General features: G+C 40.3%; 1 protein-coding gene across 1 annotated transcript in view; it reads right to left on the bottom strand.

Annotated features, from left to right (window-relative positions):
- The window catches only part of PTPRT (protein tyrosine phosphatase receptor type T), a 360,616-nt gene extending 344,006 nt beyond the window's left edge, over positions 1–16,610 (bottom strand). The window contains exons 1-2 of the mRNA XM_036749775.1: positions 16,571–16,610; positions 15,631–15,927 (exon numbers count right to left, since the gene is read on the bottom strand). Coding sequence (XP_036605670.1) covers positions 15,631–15,927; positions 16,571–16,610 — 337 coding nt within the window. The remainder of the gene's footprint in view (positions 1–15,630; positions 15,928–16,570) is intronic.
- Positions 16,611–24,063: the final 7,453 nt, after the last annotated feature.

Raw genomic sequence — 24,063 nt, 5'->3', positions numbered from 1 at the left:
AAGACAACTGGATTTGAATTCGCAATATACAACTTCCTCGTTGTATGTTCTTAGGTAAGTCACTTTCCAGTACTGAGCTTCAGTATCCTAATCTGAGAAATGGGGGTGAAAACGTTCATCCTACCTACCTCGCTGGGTTATCATGATGAATGCACGATAGAAATACGAGCAGCAATTACTGTGTCTAGGCAAGGTGAAGCAGATCAAAAAGACAACTCTCTGTGGCTCAAGGGACACATTGGACCATTGCTATCTCCAACGAAATTGGGCTTGGAGTATATGAGGAAGAACTGTAGTATTGGCCTCAAATTCTGTGCAAGCCAAGGCATTATAAGGGACTTATAGAGAAGCTAATATGAAAGAAGGTAGGAGTCAGTGTGGTATGATGCAAAGAGCCCTGGCCCCCATCATCATGAGACCTGAGTTCAAATCCCACCTCTGACATGACCTATGTGACATCTGGCAGGTTAATTCACCTCTCTGGGCCTCAGTTTCCTCATGTATGAGATAAGGCGTCTCTTCTGGATCTACAATTCTGTTTTCTTTGACTAGAACACACAGAATAGAAGCTGGCATGAAGTTAACCCTGGAATATTCAGAAGTAACGCTGACTCCATTGGTGTGCTGTCTAATATAGGGGATATTCAATGGAGAGACGGCTGCATGAAGAAACAGGGAATTAAGCTCCTGGGTGCCCTGAGTGTGAGGAGCAGCTCACAAAATGACATACCTCACTCCTCCTCTTCCCCCTCCTCCCCCTCCTTCAGATCGGTTTAGATTTTTCCACTATCACAGGTTCTCACGATTAAGAGCTGGAAGAACAAGAAATCATTTAATCCACCACCTCTCATTTTAGAGGGAAGGAAAGTGAGACCCAAAGAGGAGGAGAAATGACTTGTTCAGGGCCACACAAGCAAGCAGCAGAGCCAATATCCATGCCTCCCCACCCTGAACCGCCCCCCCACCAGTTTTCTGACTCCAAATCTACCAAAGTTCTTTTCATTATGGAATACTTTCTCAGAGTATACCACGCAGTCACGTGACTCACGCTACTAGGTTTAGTTTCTGGCATCGAGATTCTGGTAAGATCCGATCTACCTCACCAGAATCTCAGTCTAATTAAATCCTTCAGGCTATCTATGTGTGATTGGGGGTGTGGGGGGGCAGGGCATATTGCCATGTCAAACACATCTATTACTATGGGAAGGGTGGATACGGTATTTCTACTAAATCTCAAAACTGCCAGACCTACTCCAAACCAATCTCCAACTTAAAGCCTGAGAGTCATTTTAAAGGTGGGTTTTACATAACAGGAAGACAATTTATGGCCATACCTGCAAAGAGAAGGTATCTGTATTTTATCCTGTAAGCAGTAGGGAGCAACTGAAGGTTTTTGAGTAAGGGAGTAATAATTTCAGATCCATGTGTTATGAAGATTAATTTGGCAATTATGTGAAGAATGGATTAGCAGGGGGAGAAAATGGAAGCAGGTGAACCAGTGAGGGAACTATTAGATTAGGACAGGTCAAAGGTGCTGAAAGTCTTAACCAGACTGGTGGCTATGGGAGTATGACAAAAAAAAATAAGATGGCATAGGAGATACTATGGAGGTAGAGCTAATCTGATTTAATAACTGATTGGATATTGGGGAATAAAGGGGGAGGTGTTAAAGGAGGGATTCTCAGTTCCTACAAAGTTGTTTTACCTAGGATTCATGTTTGCACAGAGCTCAGCTATATACCCACAGAATCCTATATTTATTATGTCTTGTGCATTTTATTCATCCTTTTTAAAGGAAATATGATCTATATCTCAAGGAATGCTCAGTTGTCATTTGGGGGTTCTGTTTTATTTACAGGGCCTACTGCCAACTGCAGAAGGCTATAAGAATTTTCAGGGGATTGGTTTCAAAGGAGGCATTGGAGAATTTCCTTCTCAGCTCCTTTTCCTAGTACTCAGAAGCACTAATGATAAGATAGTGTTCATTTTGTAAAGTTTGGTGCATATCCCTCTTTAGTCTATGTTTACTTGGACTTTACTTGTCTGTAGTCTCTTGTCCCTTAGCTGACCTGGAAGTCCCCTTTTTAAGATCATTTGTCAGAGTTCATATTCTAGGATTATATGGATTTCTTCATCATAATATAGTACAAGGATCAGAGGATCTTGCTGGGATTGGCCTTTAAATATATGACGCTGAAGCTGGAAGGTAGCTTAAAATATAGAATGCTAGACATGGGACCGGGCCTTAGAAGACAGAATGCAAGATCTGGAAGGGCCATTGAAACACAGAAAGCTGAAGAAACCTTAGAGCTCATCTAGCCCAACCTTCTTATTTTACAGAGGAGGAATTATTGGTCCTAAGAAGTTATGGAAATTGCCTAAAGGCACTCAACTTGGGCATATCAGGGTCAGATTTTGAACCCAGGTCTCCTAGGAACAAGCCTAGTGATCTTTTCTATTGTATCATCCTTGCCTTTCCTAAGGACTGGCCATTTAAAAAAAAAACTGCTTCTAATTTCCTTTCTGTTGAGGCCTGGAAGCATGTGCCCTTTAGCTCTAGCTTTCCATTAGTCCAAACATTCAGAGAAAAGTCTGCAATAAATCCTAGATTTATCCCTGCCTTCAGTTACAGCTCTAAATCTCTAACTCCTCACTAGACATCTCTACCTGAACGTTTGTTGGCACCTCACACTTAACAGGTCTCCCAGGAAAGCAACTTAGTGATCATCTCGTCAACCCTAAATCTTCCCCATTCTCTTATTTACATCCTTATTCTTGTTGATCAAATCAAGTCATGTCAACGAGCATTTATTAAGCACCCGTTCTATGCCAGGTACTGTGCTAAGTGCTAAGACCACCACTGTTCCAGGTACCAGGATCAAAATCTTAAAGGTATCTTTTGTTTTCCCCCCTCCTTTGCCCCTCTCCCCATACGCAATCAGTTGCCAAGACATTAATTCAACCTTCACAATATTTCTTGTGTCATCTCTATTCCGTCTATTGCTCTGATCACCTGTCGTGTACCAGCAGCATCAAACTTGCCAATGGAAAATAAGTCATTTAGTAAGGGCAGCCAATGACAGATATCTTCAATTTGGAGCTATGTATCTTGGTGAGGCATTGTCTTTGCTTACAACAGCCATTAAAAGCAGGTACTGAGAGAAACTGAACTTAGAACCACACTTTGGAATCCCTGTATCACAAAGTGCCAAACCAAGATTTTCAAAATATATTACTGATAATATTTTAATAAGAGCAAACATATTTTGTACTGCTAATAGTTAAAAATATTTTAAATGTATTATTTCATCTTTATCCCATCCTTTAAATAACATGTACAGTAATATATATGTATATACATATATGTGTATATATGTGTTAATAAATAACTATTTTTACATTGAGGAAAGCTCAAAAATGTTTTACTGATGTGGTATATCTTAAGAATTAAGATACCATTAATATGTAAGATGCAACGCATTCTTTAGGCTGAAATTTATAGACGCCCATAATTTGGCTCCAATCAAACCTTCCACCCTTATTTCATTCAGTCCACTCACCCCCAACTACTCTATGTCCTAGTCAAAGAGGCCAGTCCCTCATTTTGTCCTATCTTCCCTTGCTTCTGCCTGCATGAACTTAGGACATTCCTTATGTCTCTCCCTCCTTATCTCTGATTGTTGAAATTTTTCTCTTCTTTCAAGGCCCAGCTCAGTCACTGCCTCGTCCTCCATGCCTCATTCTCTGATTTCTCTAAGTTCAAGAGCTCTCCTGTCTCAAATTCCCCTCTGCACCTCTGCTTTGTCTTAATCACAAATTACCTTTTATCGTATTTATTTTTGGAAATGTATTGCTCCAGCAATCTATAAACTCTTTCAGGGCAGTTAGTAAGAATAACTAATAACTAGGATACGGGTGTGACTGAGTCCAGGTTTTACAGAACAAGTCCTTTTCCTAAGGGGGTTCGTTCTGTGAAGTTTGTATTCAGTCGAAGGGCAGCACTTGAGGGCCTAGAGGGCCACATGTGGCCTTGAGGCCGCAGGTTCCCCACCCCTGAACTAGGATGCTTCTCATCTCTCCTACCCCTCAAACAACAGGTGAATTTCTCCTATCTTATTTACCACACTCTCTAAGCAGCAGCTTCTCTAGAAGTCTTCTCATAATTCCTTGGTCCCACCCTTCCCTCTCTATCCCTTCCTCCCATCAATGGAACTGGTGTCTGGGGTCTCTCTCACCCCTCAAGGTGGCATCTTGGGTTCTCCTTGCCTAACCAATTATTTTTTATATTATTTTCACATGATCAAAGTATAAAACTGATGTGAGGGGGTGATCTGTGCTTGGTCCTCTGCTGTTTAACAGTTTAATCAATGACTTTGAACAGACCTGTAGATGGCCTGTTCGCCAACCCTGCAGATGACACCAAGCTGGGAGTACCAGCTAGCACACTGAATGATTCTGAATATAAAAAAATCTCATCAGACTAGAGCATTTGACCAAAACTAATAAAATCCAGGGGGAAAAGTGTATAAAGTCTTACATTTGCGGAATTCAGGAAACTGATTTCCCTAATATAAGACAGGGATGTATGGCTAGGCAGGAGTTTATCTATCTGTCTGGGGTCTCCAGCAGACTGCAACCTCAATGTGATTCAATAGTGGGATACTTCAGCCTGAAAAAAGTTAATGTTATCTCAGGTCATATGGAGCGGTATAACTTCTAGGAAAGAGGAGATGATACATCTGATAGACTCGACCTGCTCGGACCCTGGTTGTAGTACTAGGTAAAGGTTTTGGATGCCATATTCAAGGAATAGCATTGACAAGGTGAAGAGCAATAAGAGGACAGCAACCAGGATGATCAATCAGGTAAAAGAATTAGGGATGTTTATCCTGTAGACAAAGCTCAGGAGAATTAAAAGATCTGTCTTCAAGTATTTAATACTACTACTACTACTACTACTACTACTACTACTAATAATAATAATAATAATAATAGCTAACATTTATTCAGCACCTACTATGTGCCAGGAACTGTGCTAAGCACTTGACAACCATTAACTTATTTGATCCTCTCCACCACCTTAGGAGGTAGAGGCTATTACTATTTCCATTTTGCAGATAAGGAAACTGAGGCAAGCAGCAGGTAAATGACTTGTCCAGTGTCACACATGTCTGAGGCCAAATTTGAACTCAGGTCTGTTTGACTTTAGACCCAGGACTCCATCCACTTCACCAAGCTACCTGAAAGACTAACATATGAATGATGGATGAGACTTAATTCTGTTTGGTCCCAGAAGGCTGAACTAGAAGACATTTGCAAAGAGGCAAAACTTAAGCTTGATGTAAAGAGAAACGTGCTCACAGAGCTCTCTCACAGTGGAATGGATTATGTTGGAAGGCAGTAGGTTCCACCTCACCAAAGGTCTTTAAGCAAAGACTGGATGACTATTTCTCAGATGTGTTTGGGGGAAGACTTTTTTTCTAAATAAAAGTTGGTCTAGATTCTAGATGGCCATTAACTGCCTTCCGCTTTGATAATTCTGTGATTTTGCTCACCCCAGGTAACAACGATGCTTTGAACATGCTTAATAGCTTTGTAGACAGCAGTGATTTAACAAACATTTACTGAATGAGTTGAAATGGGTTCACAACATTTCTTACATGTGTATCCTCAGTATTGGAAGAGAGTGTCCAAAAGGCTAGCATAGCCTAGGAGTGAGAACTCAGACAATAGAGACTACAACAGAAATTCAAGCACAGCTCAAAAATGGCCCCCAAAAAGTCATTTTTCTTTTTAAAAAAGTCTTTTTTCTCTCTCCATGGAAAGATTTCTTAGAAGAAAAAAAGTTCCTTTCTGCCTTATCTTCTAAAAGTATGTCGCTTGCTTCCCTCTTCTTAAAAATTCATTAATGAATCCATGTTTTTTCTCCCCATGAATTTGTTTCTTCTATCCAGCAGTATGGGCCTTTCCATTTCTCTGACAGAGTTCTACAACAAAGGTTAATTGCTTTATAATTTTATTCTTTTTCCTTTAAAAAAAGTGCCCTGAAATTGCTAATTTTAGCTGTGCTTCCTGTCTGTGGTTTCCTGCAAATTCCCTACAATTAAATCAGATGTTTAGTTAAGCTTTAAAGCTATGAGACAATTTCAAGGAAAGTTCTATTTCAATATAGAGAAGGGCAAAGTGTTACAAAGGGCAGGATCCTGCCTTTTTATCCTGTTTACAGGATCAGAGCAGGCACTGCATATCCTAGGTTGCTCACCTTTCAGTTGATTAAGAACAGGTCAGCACTGGCTTGAGAAAAATGAGTTACATTGAGAACAGTTCTGAAAGGTAGTGATCAGCAGCCATGGGTGAATTCAAGTCTCCCAAGTCAAGACTGAGGCATTTAAGACACTACTTCATTAATTTAGCATTGTGGGAAAGGAACGATTTTATCCTCTGCCATTTTTCAGATAACTGAAGCTCACTCGTCTTTGAGTACCAAAACAATCTGTTTATTCTTTTAAAAATGGTTTTCTTTTGAAAATGATTCTATATTTCTCTCTCTTAACATAGAATGATAGATTTAGAACTAGAGCGGCTCTTAGAGGTTATCTGTTCTAGTCCCTAGCCCCATTTCAAAGTTGAGGAAACTGAGGTCCAGAAACATTAAATTGCTTGTCCTAGGTCTTGGAGTTAATAAGCATTTAAGGTAGTATCTGAAACCAGAGCCAGTATTCTTTCCATTAAACTGTGCTGTCTTTATACTAAAGACACTGATTAATATTCTAACTTTTTCAGGACTTTTTTTCAGCATCAGGAGACAGAGTCTTTAACCCTGGCTTAATACCTGTGTATTTAATCCCTTTGTGACCCTAAATAAATCATTTCATCTCATTTGGCCTCAGTTTCCTTTTTTAATTATAAGTTCATTTTTTATTTTTAGCTTATAACACTCAGTTCCACAAGTTTTGGGGTTCCAAATTTTCTCTCCCTCCCTTTCCTCTCCCCTTCCACCGAAGAGGGCAGGTAATCCAATGTAGATTCTACATATACCTTCACATTGAACTTATTTACATAGTAGTCCAGTGGTAAAGAAGAATTATAATCAATGGAATGAATCATGAGAAAGAAGAAACGAAACCAAAAAAGAAGGAAAAATAAGAGAGCAAACAGTGTGCCTCAATCTGCATTCGGACTCCATAGTTGTTTCTCTGAATCTGCATAGCTTTTTTCCTCATGAGTCTTTTGGGGTTGTCTTTAAACCTCGCATTGATGAGAGGAGTCAAGTCTATCAAAATTAGTCCTTGCAGATACCGTGTGTCTGTAATCATGTATAATGATCTCCTGGTTCTGCTCCCCTCACTCAGCATGAGTTCATCTAAATCTTTCCAGGTTATAATGAAATCTGTCTGCTTCTCATTTCTTATAGCACAACAATATTCCATTATATTCATATACCACAACTTGTTTAGCCATTCCCCAATTGATGGGCATCCCCTTGATTTCTAATTCTTTGCCATCACAAAAAGAGCTGCCATAAATATTTTTGTATATACTGGTCCATTTCCCACTTATGTGATCTTTTTGGGATACAGCCCTAGAAGTAGTATTGCTGGGTCAAAGGGTATGCATATTTTCATAGCCCTTTGGCCATAGTTCCCAATCGCTCTCCAGAATGGCTGGATCACTGGTACCTAAGAGTTGTTTTGATTTGCATTTCTCTAATCAATAATGATTTAGAACATTTTTTCACATGTCTATAGATAACTTTAATTTCTTCCTCTGAAAGTGCCTTTTCATATCCTTTCACCATTTCTCAATTGGGGAATGCCTTATATTCCTATAAATCTGGCTCAGTTCCTCTTATATTTTAGATATGGGGGCCTCAGTTTCCTTATCTGAGAAATAAGGGGGTTGGACTAGTGCAGTGGTGTCAAACTCAAATAGAAATAGGGATCCATAAATAAAGATCTCTGCAGATTACATATAAACTTCATAAACATATTACCTTGATCTATATTTTATTTTTTACATTTAGTTAGTTAAATATTTCCCAATCACATTTTAATATGATTCATCAGCACTCTGGGGCATTCAGGGCAGTGTGTTTCACCCTTCTGGACCAGATGACCTCAAAGGTCCCTTCCATCTCTAAAACTGTTATCTAAGATCTCTATAAAACACATATCACTGGGTCCTGAGGCAGGTAACAAGGTCCTGGTAAAGCAGGAGCAGTTCTGGATTTGAAGATGACTTGAGTTCAAATCCCAACTCTACCATTCATGGTCCATGCGACTTTGAGCAAGCCACATCACTTCCCCTAGCCTCAGTTTACTCCTCTGCAATATAGGGGGATTGGACTCGATGACCTCTAAGGTCTCTTAAAACTCCAAATCTAGGAGTCTATGATAAGTGATGCTTTTAGAAGCAACAAAGGAAGTACTCAAGCAATTCCTGAATTACTATTTGTTGGGGATATTGTGGAAGATACTGCTAATCAGGTCCCCTCTATGGTCCTGTCTAACCTGAAGATTCAATGGTTCTATGACTATTGAGATATGTGGGGACTGTTTGTAGTTTAGTCTTCTTCAGTCATGTCTGACTCTTTGTGACCCATTTTGGGTATCTTTGGGCAAAGGTACCAGAGTGGTTTGCCATTTCTTTTCTAGCTCATCTGACAGATGAGGCAACTGAGGCAAACAAGGTAAAGTGACTTCTGCAGGGTCACGCAGCTAGTAAGTATCCAAGACCAGATGTAAACTCAGGTCTTCCTGACTCCAAGCCCAGCACTCTATCCATAGCCCAACCTAGCTACCTTGGGGACTGTTCAACTAAATTGTGCTAGACTGCCTGAGTTCATTAGGTTTGATTTTCAGTGTTTGTGTCTCTTTTATCTCCGTCAGGGTGTTACTTGTCATGTGTCACTGTTGTCAATGTGCCTGCTTATTATAATGCACTGCTTTTAAAGTGCCATGAACTGGGAAACCAGATGTAAATAGGCTTATTAAAATTGTTTACTAAGTAGAGTTAAGTAGGCTTTGACTGAGGGCTCTCTTCTGAACAATGGGCATGAGTTTTTATGCATGATTTTCAAATATCAACAATGGGTATCCAGAGGTCTTTCCCCCGCCCTTTCTTGTTCTCTCCTGTAATCCACATGGCTAAAGCTTCTGGACAAGTCATCTGAATAAGTGAAGTGTTTCTTGGAGTGACATAGGAAAAAATACATTCTCTGGCATTGGTGATGATAGAGGTTTCCCAGATGAGGTAATATTAACATGGGATTATTTCTCCAGTCACAGAACAGCCTTCTGGATGAATATAGGTATTGTCATCACCACAGGTACAATTCCTAATTCTGTAAACTACATGGAAAACAAGTCCCATCAGAAAGGAAGCTCACAAATAAAATCCACCAGTTCAGTGAGATAGGTCACTCTTTATCTCCCTGCAGAGTATTTCTTTCTAGGGACCATAAGAATGGGAGCTCAGTTCAATAGGTAATGTTTTCCTGCTGGATCCTCTCATGTAAAGAGAAATTGTTGTAATTGTCTCCTCTGGAATCTCTCTCATGTCTAATAAACCCAGGAAATACTATCATCTTGCAACTAATAAGAATTCCAATCAATTCAATAGCATTTATTAAATGCTCATGATTGCATAGGGCTCTTGGCTAGCTGCTAAGGATAAGAAGATGAAAAATGATACAGTTCCTGCCTATTGTTAAAGAGGCTATGATATAATGGAGGAGTATTAGGTGTTCACAGGTAATTTGGTATAAAGCACAGAGATGGAGTCAAAGGAGAGACCTAGACAAAGTTGTCTAGGGAAATGTGGGGAAGGAGAGATCACTTTCAGCTCTGAGGACTGCAGACTTCATTAAAAAAAGGTAAGCTTACCCTGGAAGGAAGAGAGACAGAGACAAGGAGAGCGTGTATTGCAGGCATGGGCATCAACCTGCCCAAAGTCAGTCAGAAAGCAGTAAGTTGGATTGGAAGAACAGAGAGTAAATTACAACAAAACAAGTATCAAGCACATGAAGTTAAGCTGAATGAAAGGTGGCAAGAGAAGTAGGTAATGTTAGATTGGGGCTGGACCTTAACAGTGAACCGATGAATCGATAAGCATTTATTAAGCACTTACCATGTATGGAGCACTGTGATAAATGGTGAGGATACCAAGAAAGGCTTAAGCTGTCCCCATCTTCAAGGGGCTTACATTCTAGCATAAGGGACAACATGTAAACAGATACATAAGGAGCCAGCACTTCTTCCTGTAGACAACAGGCTACCAAATAAAGCTTCTGAGCAAAGGAATAACAAGGGGCAGATCTGTACACTGGGAGAGTTACTTTGGCAGGTGTGTGGAAAATGGATTGGAAAGGGTTTTTTCAAGGATTTTTTAAAATGCTTTTGTTGCACCAGTCCAGTCAAAAGGTGATGAGTGCCTGAATTAGAGTTGTAGCCCATGGGAGTAAAGGGAAAAGGATGAATAGATGAGAGAGATGTTGTAGTTGAGTTTTTTTGTTTGTTTTATTTCAGTCGTGTCTGACTCTTCATGACCCCATTTGGGATTTTCTTGGCAAAGATACTGGAGTAGTTTGTCATTTCTTTTTCCAGCTCATTTTAAAGACGAGGAAACAGAGTTAAGTGACTTGTCCAGTGTCACACAGCTAGTAAGTATCTGAGGGTGGATTTAAGTCTTTCTGATTTCAAGCCCAGTGCCCTAACTACTGTGCCACCTGGTTGCCAAGAAAGATGTGGCCAGAAAAAGCATATAGGGAGTGAGACGATTTAAAGATTCCAGGTTTAAGTAACTAGGAAGATGGAAGTGCCACCATGTGCCATAGGAAAATTGGGAGAAGGGTAGGTTTAGAGGGGGAAGACTGTGAACTTTGTGTTGGATATGGTGAGTTTGAGGTGCTTGTGGGCAGTGGGGTCTGCTAGACTGGGATTTTAGAGAGATAGGAGGTCCAGATCTTTGCCCATAGTAGGTATATAATAAATGCTTATTGAACTGACTTGAGTTTTTCTTCTAAACATGGTTGAGAAGCAAGATACTGAGAACAATGGTGGTATGAGGGCTGGTCTCTCTTTTAATCAATTAATTGACCAAGAACCATTTATTAAGCTTATACCCTAGGTTAAGGCACCATATTCAGATGTGGAGAAGCAAATACAAACACAACCATCCCTCCCATCAAGAAGTTTACATTCTAAAAGGGAAGGGATTGTAGAGGCCAGCTAATCTGGTCTCCCCATCTTCCAGGTGAGCCAACCTAGGCCCACAAAGGTATTTGACAAACTCAAGGTCAAACAGGTAGTAATCAAAAATTTCAATATGACAATGTTATACTTTTGTGCCCGGTACACTACATGAAATTAGATGGCCTCCTCCACCTTGATGGGGCTTCCACTCAGAGCAGTATTATGCCTCTTCCCCTCTGCCTGTCCCTTCTTCATTCCCTCTCCTCTTGAACCATGATCCTGGTAGTGATCATAAAACTTCAGAAGAATCAAAAATAATATCTCATCAAAGAAAGCATGGGAGCTTCTGCTATAGATATGCCAGGTCATCAGGGAATCAAGAAAAACATATAATTGGGGAACTGTATTGGTCTATATGAAGCTGGCAGGGAGTGGTGCTCATGAAATTTGCAGCATTTTGAAGTATCGCAATTATCTCTCAGTAGAAAGGACGTCCCCCAGTAGAATGCCATCTCCTCAAGGGTGGTGACCATGTTGTACCTCCTGCTTTATGCATATCTTTTTTTTTTTTGCTCAGACTTGTGATTTTATTAGTGTAGGGATCTCCCAGTGAGGAAACTTCCTCCACCAATGCAGAACAGCTCCTTCTCTGGTATTTATTATCCTGGAGAGTTGCCTGGGAGCAGTAAGAGGTTAAGTACTTGCACAGCATTCCGCAGTCAGCGCATGTCAGAGGCAGGACTTGGGTCTTCCTGACTCTTAGACCAGCTCTCTCCCATAATGCTGCAATTTCTATCACCTTGTACATAGTAAGCACTGAAGAACTGTTTGATTGGTTGAAATGAATATATGGCTTAGCAGCCTGCTCATACTACTGGTCAGCCATTAGAATTGGTAGAATTTATGGCTGTATCTCTAGAGAAGACCATTTTATTCAGCTGAATGAGATGGTAATAGGAGTTACCAGGAGCTCAGTAGCAACCATAAGATTATTTTGTCTTTGGAGAAGGGATTAGACCTACGTCTATCTTTCCTGAGAAGGGCTATTGAGTCTAGTTTCAAACACTGGGATGACTTTTCTCTTCCTTTATGAGGTTATTCCATTCCCAAAGTAACCATTGATGAGGTCTATTTTCCTGACATTCAGTCTGAATTTACTGTTCTCAGTACCATCTGATTCTTCCCAGATGTGCTATATGGATGAGTCAACACTTGTCCCAAAAAATAAATGAAATGACAAGTGAATGCAATATGTGATGGGGGCACCCAGGCTGCCAGGTTCCTTCCCGTGGCTGTACTGATCCAATCCTCTCATTAAAAAAAGAGTGTCAAATGAAAAAGCCCTTTTGGGTGGTTTAGCAACCCACACAATCATAACATGTCAGAACATGCCAGCCCTTACAGATCATCTGATTCAATCCTTTTGCTTTACAGATAAGGAAACTGAGGAACAGAGGGAGAAGTGACTTCCCCGAGGTAATCATATTAAAATATTAGAGCTGAAAACTGAATTAGGTCTCCTGATTTCAACCTTTGGGCTCTTTTTGCTATGTCCCACTTGGCAAACAGTTTCTTTAAGTGAAAGCATAGAGCTGACTCATGACATCACAGGGCTCTGGGTTTGGTGATGACAGAAGTTTTGTGGCCTCTTCTGGGAGCCCTCACGGCACAAGGGCAAGCAAAGTAAGCTTCTATTTTAGAACTAGGTAAGTGAAGTACCTCATTTCTTATCTGTATTTCTAGCTCTAGTGCTTGTCACATAGTAGGCTATTTATAGTATCATGGAGATCTATAGCTAAAACAGACCTTGGGCAGGAGTCAGTTAGTCCAAACCCTGTCCTTTTTCAGATTAAGTAATAAAGGCTCAGGGAGGCTATGTGATTTGTTCAAGGTCAAATTGTAAGTGACAGAGATGGTATTTGAACCCAAGTTCCGTGACACTAAAACATGTATTCAAGCTCAATAGATGCTTATTGATTATATATGGGATCCCTGGCCATGTAGAGATGCAAGTTCTAAAACTAGAGTGGCTTTTATGAATAGAATAGGAATCTTTATTATTATCAATCAGTCACCAACCATTTATTAAGCATTATGTGCCAGGCACTGTACTAGGCACTGGCATTACTGCTGTTTCAATATTTCTAAAGAGCTATGGCTTCATCAGGCTAGATTAAAGTTTCTTAACTAGGGATTCATTTTATATTTTTTGAAACATATTTCGATGACTGTATTTTAATGTGATCAGTTTCATTGTAATAGGTAATCCTATGTGTTTTATGCATTAAAAAAACATTATTCTTAGCAAGGATGTGGAGGCTTCCCAAACTTCCAAAGGGGTCTTTAATACACACACATAAAATTCAGACCCCTTGATCTAGATGTTTCCTCAACCAAAGCCAATCACAGCCTGCCATCTCCCTTTCCCCCTAACTTCTCCTCAAATGATCACTTGGTGGCCAAGCTTTCTGGTAATGAACTTTTCTGTCTTTCATCTAAGCTAGTCCCTAGAAATCAGACACTCATTGGTCATCGGACTTTTCCAGCTTGGAAAATTCTGCAAGACCTTGTGCCCCGACAATGGCAAAGTTTTACAGTGTGCGATGATTGACTTTGATAGACTTAGCTCTTTTCAGCAAGGCAGGGACCTAAAACAATTCCAAAAGACTCATGATGGGAAATGCCATCCACATCCAGAGAAAGAAACATGGGGTCTGAATTTTTTTTGTTTTGTTTTATGTTTTTCTTTCTCATGATTATTCTCATTTGTTCTAATTCTATGCAACATGACTGATGTGAAAATATGCTTAGTAGGAACATATATGTAGAGCCTATGTTGGATTGCAGGCCATCTTAGGGAAGGAGTGGGGAGGGAGGGGGAGAAAATTTAAAACTTATAGAAGTGAATGTTGAAAACTAAAAATAAACAAACTTAATAAAACAACAACAGCCAAGTTTAGAAACCTAGGCCACCTCCGTGCCAGGATGAGACATCAGAGGGTGACAAAGAAATAGTTATTATCATCATTACTGGAAATATTCTTCAGTCTATGTAGAAGAATGAAGTGCAGTGAATCAATACCTTATCATCTGTTCTTTCCCTCTACCCCTTCCAGGCTAATTTCTAAAAGTGAGCAGGACCTTGGAGAGATTCTGGGAGGGGAGGCAGGGGTAAGTAAAGTAACTTTTGTTTGTTTGTCTCAGACTCTTAGTATTGGCGGATGTTGTAGAATTATGCAATGTAAGAGCTCACAGAGAGGTCAGAATATAGACTGTTTAGAAGTATAACATAGGAGGTCAGAGCTAGAAAGGTCTGGGAGAAGTTGTAGGATCAGAGGATTTAAGGCAGGACCACAGAGATCACCATATGGTGAGAGCTCACTATCTTTAGTCAGCCTCAGCCTCCAGATCACACTAACTTCTTGTCATGACACCATTTATTCCCCTCTCTACTCTATGACCACCACCAGTTTCTACCTCCTGTTCTGGGAACAGCACTAATTAACCTAGTGCTTCTAGAAAAGTTACGTCTGTCAATCACCCTGTAACTCCCTCACCCTGTCTTCTGTAATCACCTTTCCCTGGTTACTACCTCCCTACTGCTGGGTAACTATTTGGTGTTTAATAAATGCTTTTTTGTTCACTCCTTCATTTATTCTTCAACAACAACAAAGTTATTAAATTTCTACTGTATACAAAGTGTAATGCTAGAGGCTAGAAATACAAAGAAAAAGCTCAGGAAACTCACATTCATAGGATCATAGATTTAGAGCAGCAAAGTATCTTGGAGGCCATCTAGTCCAACCCACTTATTTTCCACATAAGGAGGTTGAGACCCAGAGAGATCAGGTGACTTGTCCAAGGTCATATGGGTGGTAAATAGCAAAGGCAGGATTTGAACCCAAAACCACAGGAAACTGAATCCCAGGAAAGTGAAGTGATTTGCCCTAAGTCTGTTAGTAATAGATGAGCATCATTGGGTCTGGAACCCAGGTGTCTGACTGCCTCTGCTCTAGAGCCCTTTTAAAGGGAGAAGAAGCTCACGGGATATATTAGAGGTTTTTAAAAAATTCCAGGTAGTGGAAAAGATTAACTGATTCAACCCAAAATCCAGTGTAGGCAAAGAGAAAAAAAACTCTTTAATAAATATGGCATATGCATAGGAGAGAATGCATTTTTAGAGAGAGACTTTCTCCACGGCCATTTTTCCCTGGTCTGGTCTTTGCAGGACAACTGGAAATTCTTGGGTTTTAGCTGAGAACAAACAGAAGGTGACCTCTTCAGCCCATAGACACTGGGAGTAGAGTCTTCTAAATTGCTTTATTATGGCTGCCAGACAAATTCTATCAGCAAAGCTATTTCTTTTTCAGCTGTCACTGTTGATTGAACACCTAGCAAGCAGAGAGTATTGTTCCCAACCCTGAGAAAGGACACATACCATCTTCCTCTGTCTGCACCACAAGCTCCTCACTTTCCATCTTCCCCTCTGGGTTGGAGAGCACAAGCCTCAGCTGGATGGTCATGAAGGGGCGGAGGCCCCTCAGGGTATAGTGGGACGATGTCTGGATGACTTCCTCAGCTTCATACTGCTGTTGGTTGAATACATACTGGTACTGGACTGTGAGGTTGTAGCTGTGGCAACGAGTCACTGCATACCCGAACGGTTCCCACTGGAGGGTCAGCTGTCTGGAGCGGATGTCCACAATCTCAACATTCTGGGGACCATGCACGGGATCTGTGGAGATATAAAAGAGGAGCAGAGCTATTGATAAAGAGCAGAAGGGAATCTGTTCAAGAGGAAATATACAATGGTATACCAATACCCTTAGATGTAGTTGGTAGGTTATATGAACACAGACTTGGGGTCAGTAGACCTGGGTTCAAATTCTACCTCTGATACATGCTAGCTGTGTAATCCTGAGCAGTCATTTAACCCCTTTGGGTCTTGGTTTCCTTTTTGTAACTGGACTTAATGTCTCCTAAAGTCTTTTCTAGTCCCGACTCTATGATCCTAAGACACAGGGTAGCTATGTGACCATTGCAAAGACCCAATTTAAGTCTCAGTTTTTTTAATCTGTAAAATGGGGGGTAATGATATTTACACAGAGTTTCTGTAAATAAAGCAATTTATAAATCTTAAAGTACTACATAAATGTTAGATACTTCTTGTTGTTTTGATCATTATTATTATTATTATCATTACTGCAATTAAAGGTTATACCAGAAAACCAGGGTTCTAGTTCTTGTTTTGTCATTGACTGTAAGTATGGGAATTATCACTCCCATTTATGAATCCCAGTGGCTCTTCCTCCTCCAATCTTCCCCCTGTGCCCCATTTACTTTCCCCAATTCTGGTAATGACCAGAGTGGAGTCCTACCCCTCAGATACATTGACTTCAAATTCAGGGCCCTTTCCATTTCGCCATATTGCCTCTCCAAGAGAAACAGTGAATTCAGAATTCTGGCAACAACTGTTAAGTGTCTCACCATAATAACAAATACAGAGAAACATTAGCCTTGGGACCTGTTGGGAGGATAAAGTACAGCTCTGAGGACCACTTTAAGAATTTCCATTTTATTCTAAATCTTCCATTTAATTAAAATACTAATAAAGTATTGTCACCATTTTACATATGAAGAAATTAAGGTGTAGAGAGTTGAAATAACAGGCTCTAATGTCAATGCAAGAATTTGAACCCAGGTCTCCTGGAACCAAGTCCAGCTATTTTCACTATATTAGCCTTCATGTTCAGTCATTTTAAATAGAGATAAACCAGGTGATTTTACATTTCAGATCCACAAATGTATTCATTCATGCACTTATTCATCCATTAATCTAACAACTATTATTTATTTACTATGCACTTTGTATAGAAGTATGAAAGAGATGGTGTATGAGACAACACTTAGGAAGCACTTTCTAGGAAAGGGAGGTGGGCTGGTAACCATAGTAAAGAATTAAGAAAGGAGCAACCCACATCTTGCATTTATGTGACCTTGGAAAAATCAATTCCTATATTGTAGACTTAGTTTCCTTCCATGTAAAAGAAAGGAGGGAAGTTGAACCAGATCTCTAAGGTCTCTTTCAGCTTTAGATCCCATGTTGAGCTATGAATATTACCTAAAATACGCACACATACACATATACAACCAGTTATGCTGTCAGAGAAGTCAATGCATAACGGATAAGATACAGGCACTAGATTTGGAGTCAGGAAGATGGGTCCGAATCTTGCCTCAGACACTAGCTGGGCAAGTCACTATGCATCTCTATGCCTCACCTTCCTCATCTGTAAAATTAGGAAGATGGACTCACTGGACTTCTAAGGTAATTTTCATCTCTAAATGTATGATCCTATGACAATGAGGAAAATTCATCACTAGTAAACATGGCTGACTCTTGGTCAAATTGTAAAGTCAATTTAGGTGATTACTGTATTTCCTTCCTCTTCCCCAAATCTTCTCTTTCTTTAAAACTCTACTTCCTATTGCCTTTGCCTTTTCCAGATGCAGCCCCCATCTAGACATCTGGGAAGCACAAAAACAACTCTGGGAAGCCAGCCTCCATTTCTCCTACCATTGAACCTCAAAGTACTATCCCTAAAGGGTTTTTGCTTTAACAGGAGCAGCAATGAAAACCAAAGCCCATCTTTCTATTAGCACCATTTTACTAGTCTTGCTATAAGGCAATGAGAAACGGAAAACAACAATTTCCAAAGAATAAAATAAGAATATCAAGCAAAAGGCAGTAGAGTGGAGCATGGTAGGTATGAAAAGGTTATGACACTAAACCAATGAGGAACTCTGAGGAAGTACAGGAACAAAAGACCTGATGAAAGGACTATATAAGAGACAATGGATCAGTTGCATGCTTAAAGCAAGGGAAGGCAGGCAGACTGGCCAAGTGCTCTATCAGTATCTTCAAGACATGAGAAAAAATCAAGAGAGGTCTTTATTTTACAAGTGGAGCTTCGGGTGAGGGGACACACAAATAAGAGATACACAGGAAGGGAAGGCATGTATGGGCTACAGCCAGCATCACTGGGGAGAATTCTGCATCAGAGATATCATAAATGTATTTGTATAGTTTTGAGAGTGACAGCAGAAGGATGAGAGCTGGATTATGGTCCGTGGGCTTCAGTGGTTAAAGGTCCTACACCAGTTATATTCTTCAGACCCATTCCCACAGCATTAGTTGATCAATCTCTTGTAGCTAGGGTGTAAGCTAATGGCTTTGGAGCCCTTAGGGTAATATCCGCTTTGGGGGTATTTACATTTTAGTAGCACTTATTAATCTCAAAGACAAAAAAGCCTTTGATGCCCATAGGAATGGTTTCCTATGGTTCAATTTCAGGCATGATTACAACAATCATCTTTTAAAATGATCTACGGGAGTTTTCCGTGAAAGGGGAATCTCTTGGTGAATTCCTGTGAATCAGATAATTATCTCCCCCAAAATCACTTACAAAATGAGTTTTCATAAAATGGGTTCACTGAGGTCTCACAAATGCCATACTCTTTGGTCTCATTGCCATGAGGTGATCGCAGATTTTCAAAGGTTATATCGAAGGGTCACACTCTCCAGGTGGGAAAGACTCTGAATACCAGTCCATTGACTATCAGACTGTGCATCTCTCATTAGATGATCAGCCTAGCTGTACTCACAGAAGCTCACCAGCAGAAGGTTGGCCACCAGGTGATGAGATTTTTGGCTATAGCAATTCATTAAACTGTTTGCTAAGTCCTGGAGGGGTAGCCATCTGCAAACATGTTGGAAGTAGCCAAAGCAATGAAGTCACAGATATTTTGAAGCATCACTTTATAAACTGATTTTGATAAATTTGGTTGGTTAATAATGAGCTGTATCATTATGGACTAAATATCAAATTTATCTCAACTTTCTGGCAGTTATTTCTGCTCCTGGCCTGAGTCAAAGGCTCAGTGAACACCAAAACAAGCTATGTTCAAACAACCATGAATAAACCAAAGATGGATGTGGTAAAATCATAAAGGATGTGCTTGGCCCTAAATGAAAGATATGAAAAGACACATCTGATACTTTTGCAGAAGTAGGGGTGAGCAGGGGAGGTCCCACTGGTATGGAACATTGCATATAACGTCAGATTTTTTTACAATGTGTGGATTGGTTTTGCTGAATTATGGCTCACTAGGAGGGGAGGATGAGATAGGAATACAAGGAGAAATTTGAGTGATGGAAAAGCAAAAAGAAATCTATAAACATCTAATTTATAAAGCTATGTTCTATAGATTACTGGCATTCTAATAAAAAGACAGACTGAAAACATCCCAGCTGAATGGACTTATAGAATAATAGTATAGTTTTCAAAATGCAAAAACTGAATTTTCTAGAAAATTTTCCTATTCTGTAAATGAAAATCATCAAAAATATAATTAGATGAGCTATTTAGCATGGCATACATCTTGGTATCTGATATGACCTTGAGTTCATTATTTGTCCTAGCCCATATCTTTTTAGTATCATAGAATCTCACAATCAGAAGGGACCTCAGTGGTCATCTAGTTGAATTATCTCCCTCAAGCATGAATCTGTTCCCCTAAATTCCTGACAAATGGGTCATCCAGTCTTTACTTCAAGCCTTCCAGGTACAGGGGAGTCATTGTGTCCCAGGCAGCTCACTACATTTGGATCACAGTAATTGTTGGGCTGTTATTCCTCCTAGTGATCTTCATCCATTGGTTTTGGTTCTGTCCTCTGAAACCACAAAGAACAAATATAATCCATGTTCCCCACAATACTTTTCAAATATTTGAAGACAGAGGCCATATATCCCTTAACCACCCACATGTGTCTCTTTTTTTAGGCAAAACTTCAATTTCATTAACCAAATCTCCTAGAATGGGGTTTCATAGGATCATAGATTTATAGTGTAAAAAAAAGAACTTAGAGGTCCAACCTCCTCATTTTACAGATGAGAAAACTGAATCACAGAAAGGTTAAATGACTTACTCAGGGTAACACAGCTAGCAAATACCTTAAGTAGAATGTGAACCTAGGTCCTCTGACTTTTAAGTCTACTACCTTTCCCACTACACCATGGACCATTTTGGTCATTCTCTGGTTGGGTTTGCTTAAAAATAAGGTCATTACTCTTAGCTCTGTGCTATTCTGTCTAAAATGCAAAAAACATTCAGATATTCCAGCAATCAATCAACAAATATTACCAGGCACTAACTGTGTGCCAGTGGATATAAAGAAAGGCAAAAACATGTTCCCTAACCTCAAAGAGCTTTTTAAAAAAATTTAATTCAATTTTATTTTCAGATACATATTCTCTTCACCTACCACTGAGAAAGTAAAATACAAACCAACCAACCAAAAACATTACAGATAAGCGTAGTCAAACAAAACAAATTTCACATTGACAATGTTAAAAAAAATGCATCTCGATCTGCACTCTGAGTTTATCACCTCTCTTTCACAAGGTAGATAGCATGCTTTATCATGAATTCTCTGTAACCATGGCTGATCACTGTGTGAATCAGAGTAAGGAGCTTATATTCTGTACATAGAAAATATGTACAGTGTAAATAGTATGTAATTTTTATGGGGAACACACTGGGGTAGGAGATACCCAGAAAGACCTCCCAGAGAAGGTGGGACTTTAGGTGAGTCAGGAAGAAGCCAGGGGCAGAGGTGAAGAGTCAGAGTATTTCAGGTATGTGGCAAATCCAGTGAAAAGGCACAGAGCTGAAAGACAAAGCGTCACGGGCTAGAAACAGCAAGAAAGCTAGTGTGGATGACTTGTATGGTACATGGCAGGGAGTTAATGGAAAGGTAGGAAGGCATGGCTTATTTTTGCCATCCAGGTTTTTCTAAGCATTTGGACGTTGAACCTGAGCTATAACGTTGCCTTCCCTCCTGAACTCTAATCAGCCACTTCTGGCTTGTCCATGGAGCTCCATGCAGACTCTGTGGGAGAGGATGTGAACAGAGGTGGAGATGCAGCCAGGCCATAAGTCATAGTTCTCTTGCTTTTAGGGAAAATGGGTAAGAATACTCGGAGAAAGCAAACAGCTGGGAGGCAGAAACCTCCCTGATCCTCTGAAGTGCTCAAATCAACTAGAGAGGAAAATGGAGGGGCTTGAGAGCCATTAGTCTTGAACTGAGCTCCTTGCATTCTCCAGCGACGGATCTCTTAGAGTGGAGATCACTCGAGCCCATTTTGGTAAATAGACCATCTTTCCTACTTCTGAAGAGCCTCCTTTATATAAACACCTTTCTTTTTCCTTTTAAAAAAGCTTTCAAAATGAAAGAACATATGTTTTATCCCTCACAGCCCGAAAGGAAGCCCAGAACCCAGGTGAGCTGAGTGGTGGAAGGGCAATAGCCCAGCCGGGGGCAGCAGAGAGCTGCAAAAATTAAAAAAAAAAAGGGAAAAAGCAAATCCACAAAGGGGTGGAGGCAGATAACTCCTATGTGAGGAAACTGGGGTTGGGAGTTTGGAGGGATTGGGCTTGGGAAAATAGTACTTTCTGGGAGGGAACTAAGGATCGAGTTCAGGCAGGGAACAAAGCATTAAGACTGAACTGATTGCCCATGCTGTTTCTAGGGAAGGGAGAAGTCAGAGAGAGATGAAAGACAGAAGGCAGCTGAGACAAGCAGCAGGTCATACTGGATCCTGGGAAGCAATGATGGAATGTGGATCAGGCAGAGCATCTGAGGAAGCCGCTGGATCTGGGAAGCTGAGTTGCGAGGCACAACTGGATTCTGAAGGTCCACCCTGTGGTTCTTAAGATGATCAGGGGTGGCGGGATCCTTGAGGATGTGTGAGCACCAATTTTAAGAAATTAAGGTTGAGAAAAGAAGTCTATGCCTGCATAGGGAGGGGTTGGTCCTGTGATTTCACTTACATCGGGAGCTGCTGGGTTAAAAAAAATCCCTCTATGAGTGCAGGGTGATATAGAACACTGAGGGGTTAAATGACTTTCCTGGGGTCACACAGCCAATATGTGTCAGAGAGGCGGCATTTGAAGTCAGTTCTTTTTGGTTTCAAGGTAAGCTCTCTAACCACTACACTACCCTGCCTCTCTGCCTGAGGTGATCTAAAATACAGAAAGAGGGGCATTCTATTAAAAGAGTTGGCTGAGCTGGCCAGAAATGTATTTTATACATGAGAAAAACTAGAAGAAAGGAGCCCTACACTTTCCCAGATAGTAGAGTCTGACTTTCAAAAGTTGAATAAATAGAATAAATCATTCCATAACAATAGCTGTACCTTGCTTTTTCTGAACATCCTTTCCTTTGTTCCAAGCTCTTCTCTCCAGAATGCTTTGAAATCACTGCTGTCTCATTCAAAAGATAGCTTGCAAATTGAGCAATGGCAGAGTTCATATTTTCAGTCCATTTCCTTGTTCCCTCTCCTTTTTTTCCCTCTCCTCCTCCCTCCCCAACATCGGCACGCTCTTGTTTAGATGACAAACTCTGGCTTTGGTCCAGATAAGGAAATCTGAAGATGTGCCTCCCAACTGCATCAAACAGGCTTGAAATTGCTGAGAAAGTGATGTGTGTGCAGCTGTAATTGGGTTTATTGAATTGGGTTCCCCCACTGAAATATTTGAAAGGCAGGAAGCTCAAGTTTCTTATTCTTCCCATGGATCTTATTGAATGATAGCTGACAATTCAAAAACTTTCCCAGGAACTAAAAAATATACTGATTGCTCTGAGATACCAAAATGTTAGCCCCTGCCTTCTAGCATGTTGCACTAAATGAGTGTGTGGGTAGTATCTCTGTACTACCTCTCACGACTGTGCTTTGTACTTTACTCCCACAGCCCCCACCCCAATCTCATGAGTGGATTATTGCCATCATCTCCTAACTGATTTCCCTGCCTTCATCCTCTCTTCCCTTCATGCATTTAGAGAGTGTTTCCTAAATCTTTCTAAAACATGTCACTGTTCTTATTCCTAAACTTTTCAGGGGTTCTCATTACATTCTAGGCCCCCCAAAATCTAGTTCCAATCGACTTCTCATTTTAGGCCATGTCACTTCCTAATGAGAACCCTCTTTAGGCTTGTCTTGTGCTCCTTAGGTATGAAATGCATGCTTCTCACCTTCTCTTTCCCAACACATTATTCATGTTATTCTGCAGCCTGGAATGCCTTCTCCTCCTTCTAATTTTACTTATCCATCATCAGCTCTTACCTTGCGCATTAAGCTTTTAATGATTTCCACCTAAAATAATGGTGGTCTCCCTCTGAACTGAACTTAGAATGTTTATTGTTTTCTCCACCTTTGGGATCATATCTTCCTCTCATCATCAATCCAGCACTGCAAGGAAACTTAGAGGTCATGTAGGCCAATCTCTTCAATTTACTCACGGGGAAAATGAGGCCTAAAGACATTAAGTGATCTTTCCAAGCTCACATTTGCAGTCAAAGTTTTAAACTCAGCTCCCGAGATACCAAATTCAGTCATTTTCCACTAGGCACCAGAGGACTCTCATATTGTTTATTTAACTTTCCTCATGTGTTTTGTCCAACTAGCCTTGAAGCTCTTTGAAGGAGGAACAATTTGTGGCAGGAAGGGACATCAGGGGTTACCTAACCCAAAACCTACCTGTGCAGGAATCCCTTCTACAAGTCTTCCCTAATGTGGCCATATTGGACATGTTGGCATACTGACAGTAATGGGTAGTCCATTACATACTAAAGTGGTTCCTTCCACATTTGGAGAGCTCTTAAGTATGAGGAAATTGTTCCTTATACTGAGTTGAAATTAGCTTCTCTATCACTTCCATCTTAATTCTGGTCCTAATTCTGTTCCCTGGATCCAAGCAGAATAAATTTGCTCCCGTTTACTTATGATAGCCCTTCAAACACTTGAAGATG

Source organism: Trichosurus vulpecula, chromosome 3 (genome assembly GCF_011100635.1).
Source record: "Trichosurus vulpecula isolate mTriVul1 chromosome 3, mTriVul1.pri, whole genome shotgun sequence".
NCBI classification, from domain to species: Eukaryota; Metazoa; Chordata; class Mammalia; order Diprotodontia; family Phalangeridae; genus Trichosurus; species Trichosurus vulpecula.
This window is presented reverse-complemented; position numbering and strand designations above follow the sequence as displayed.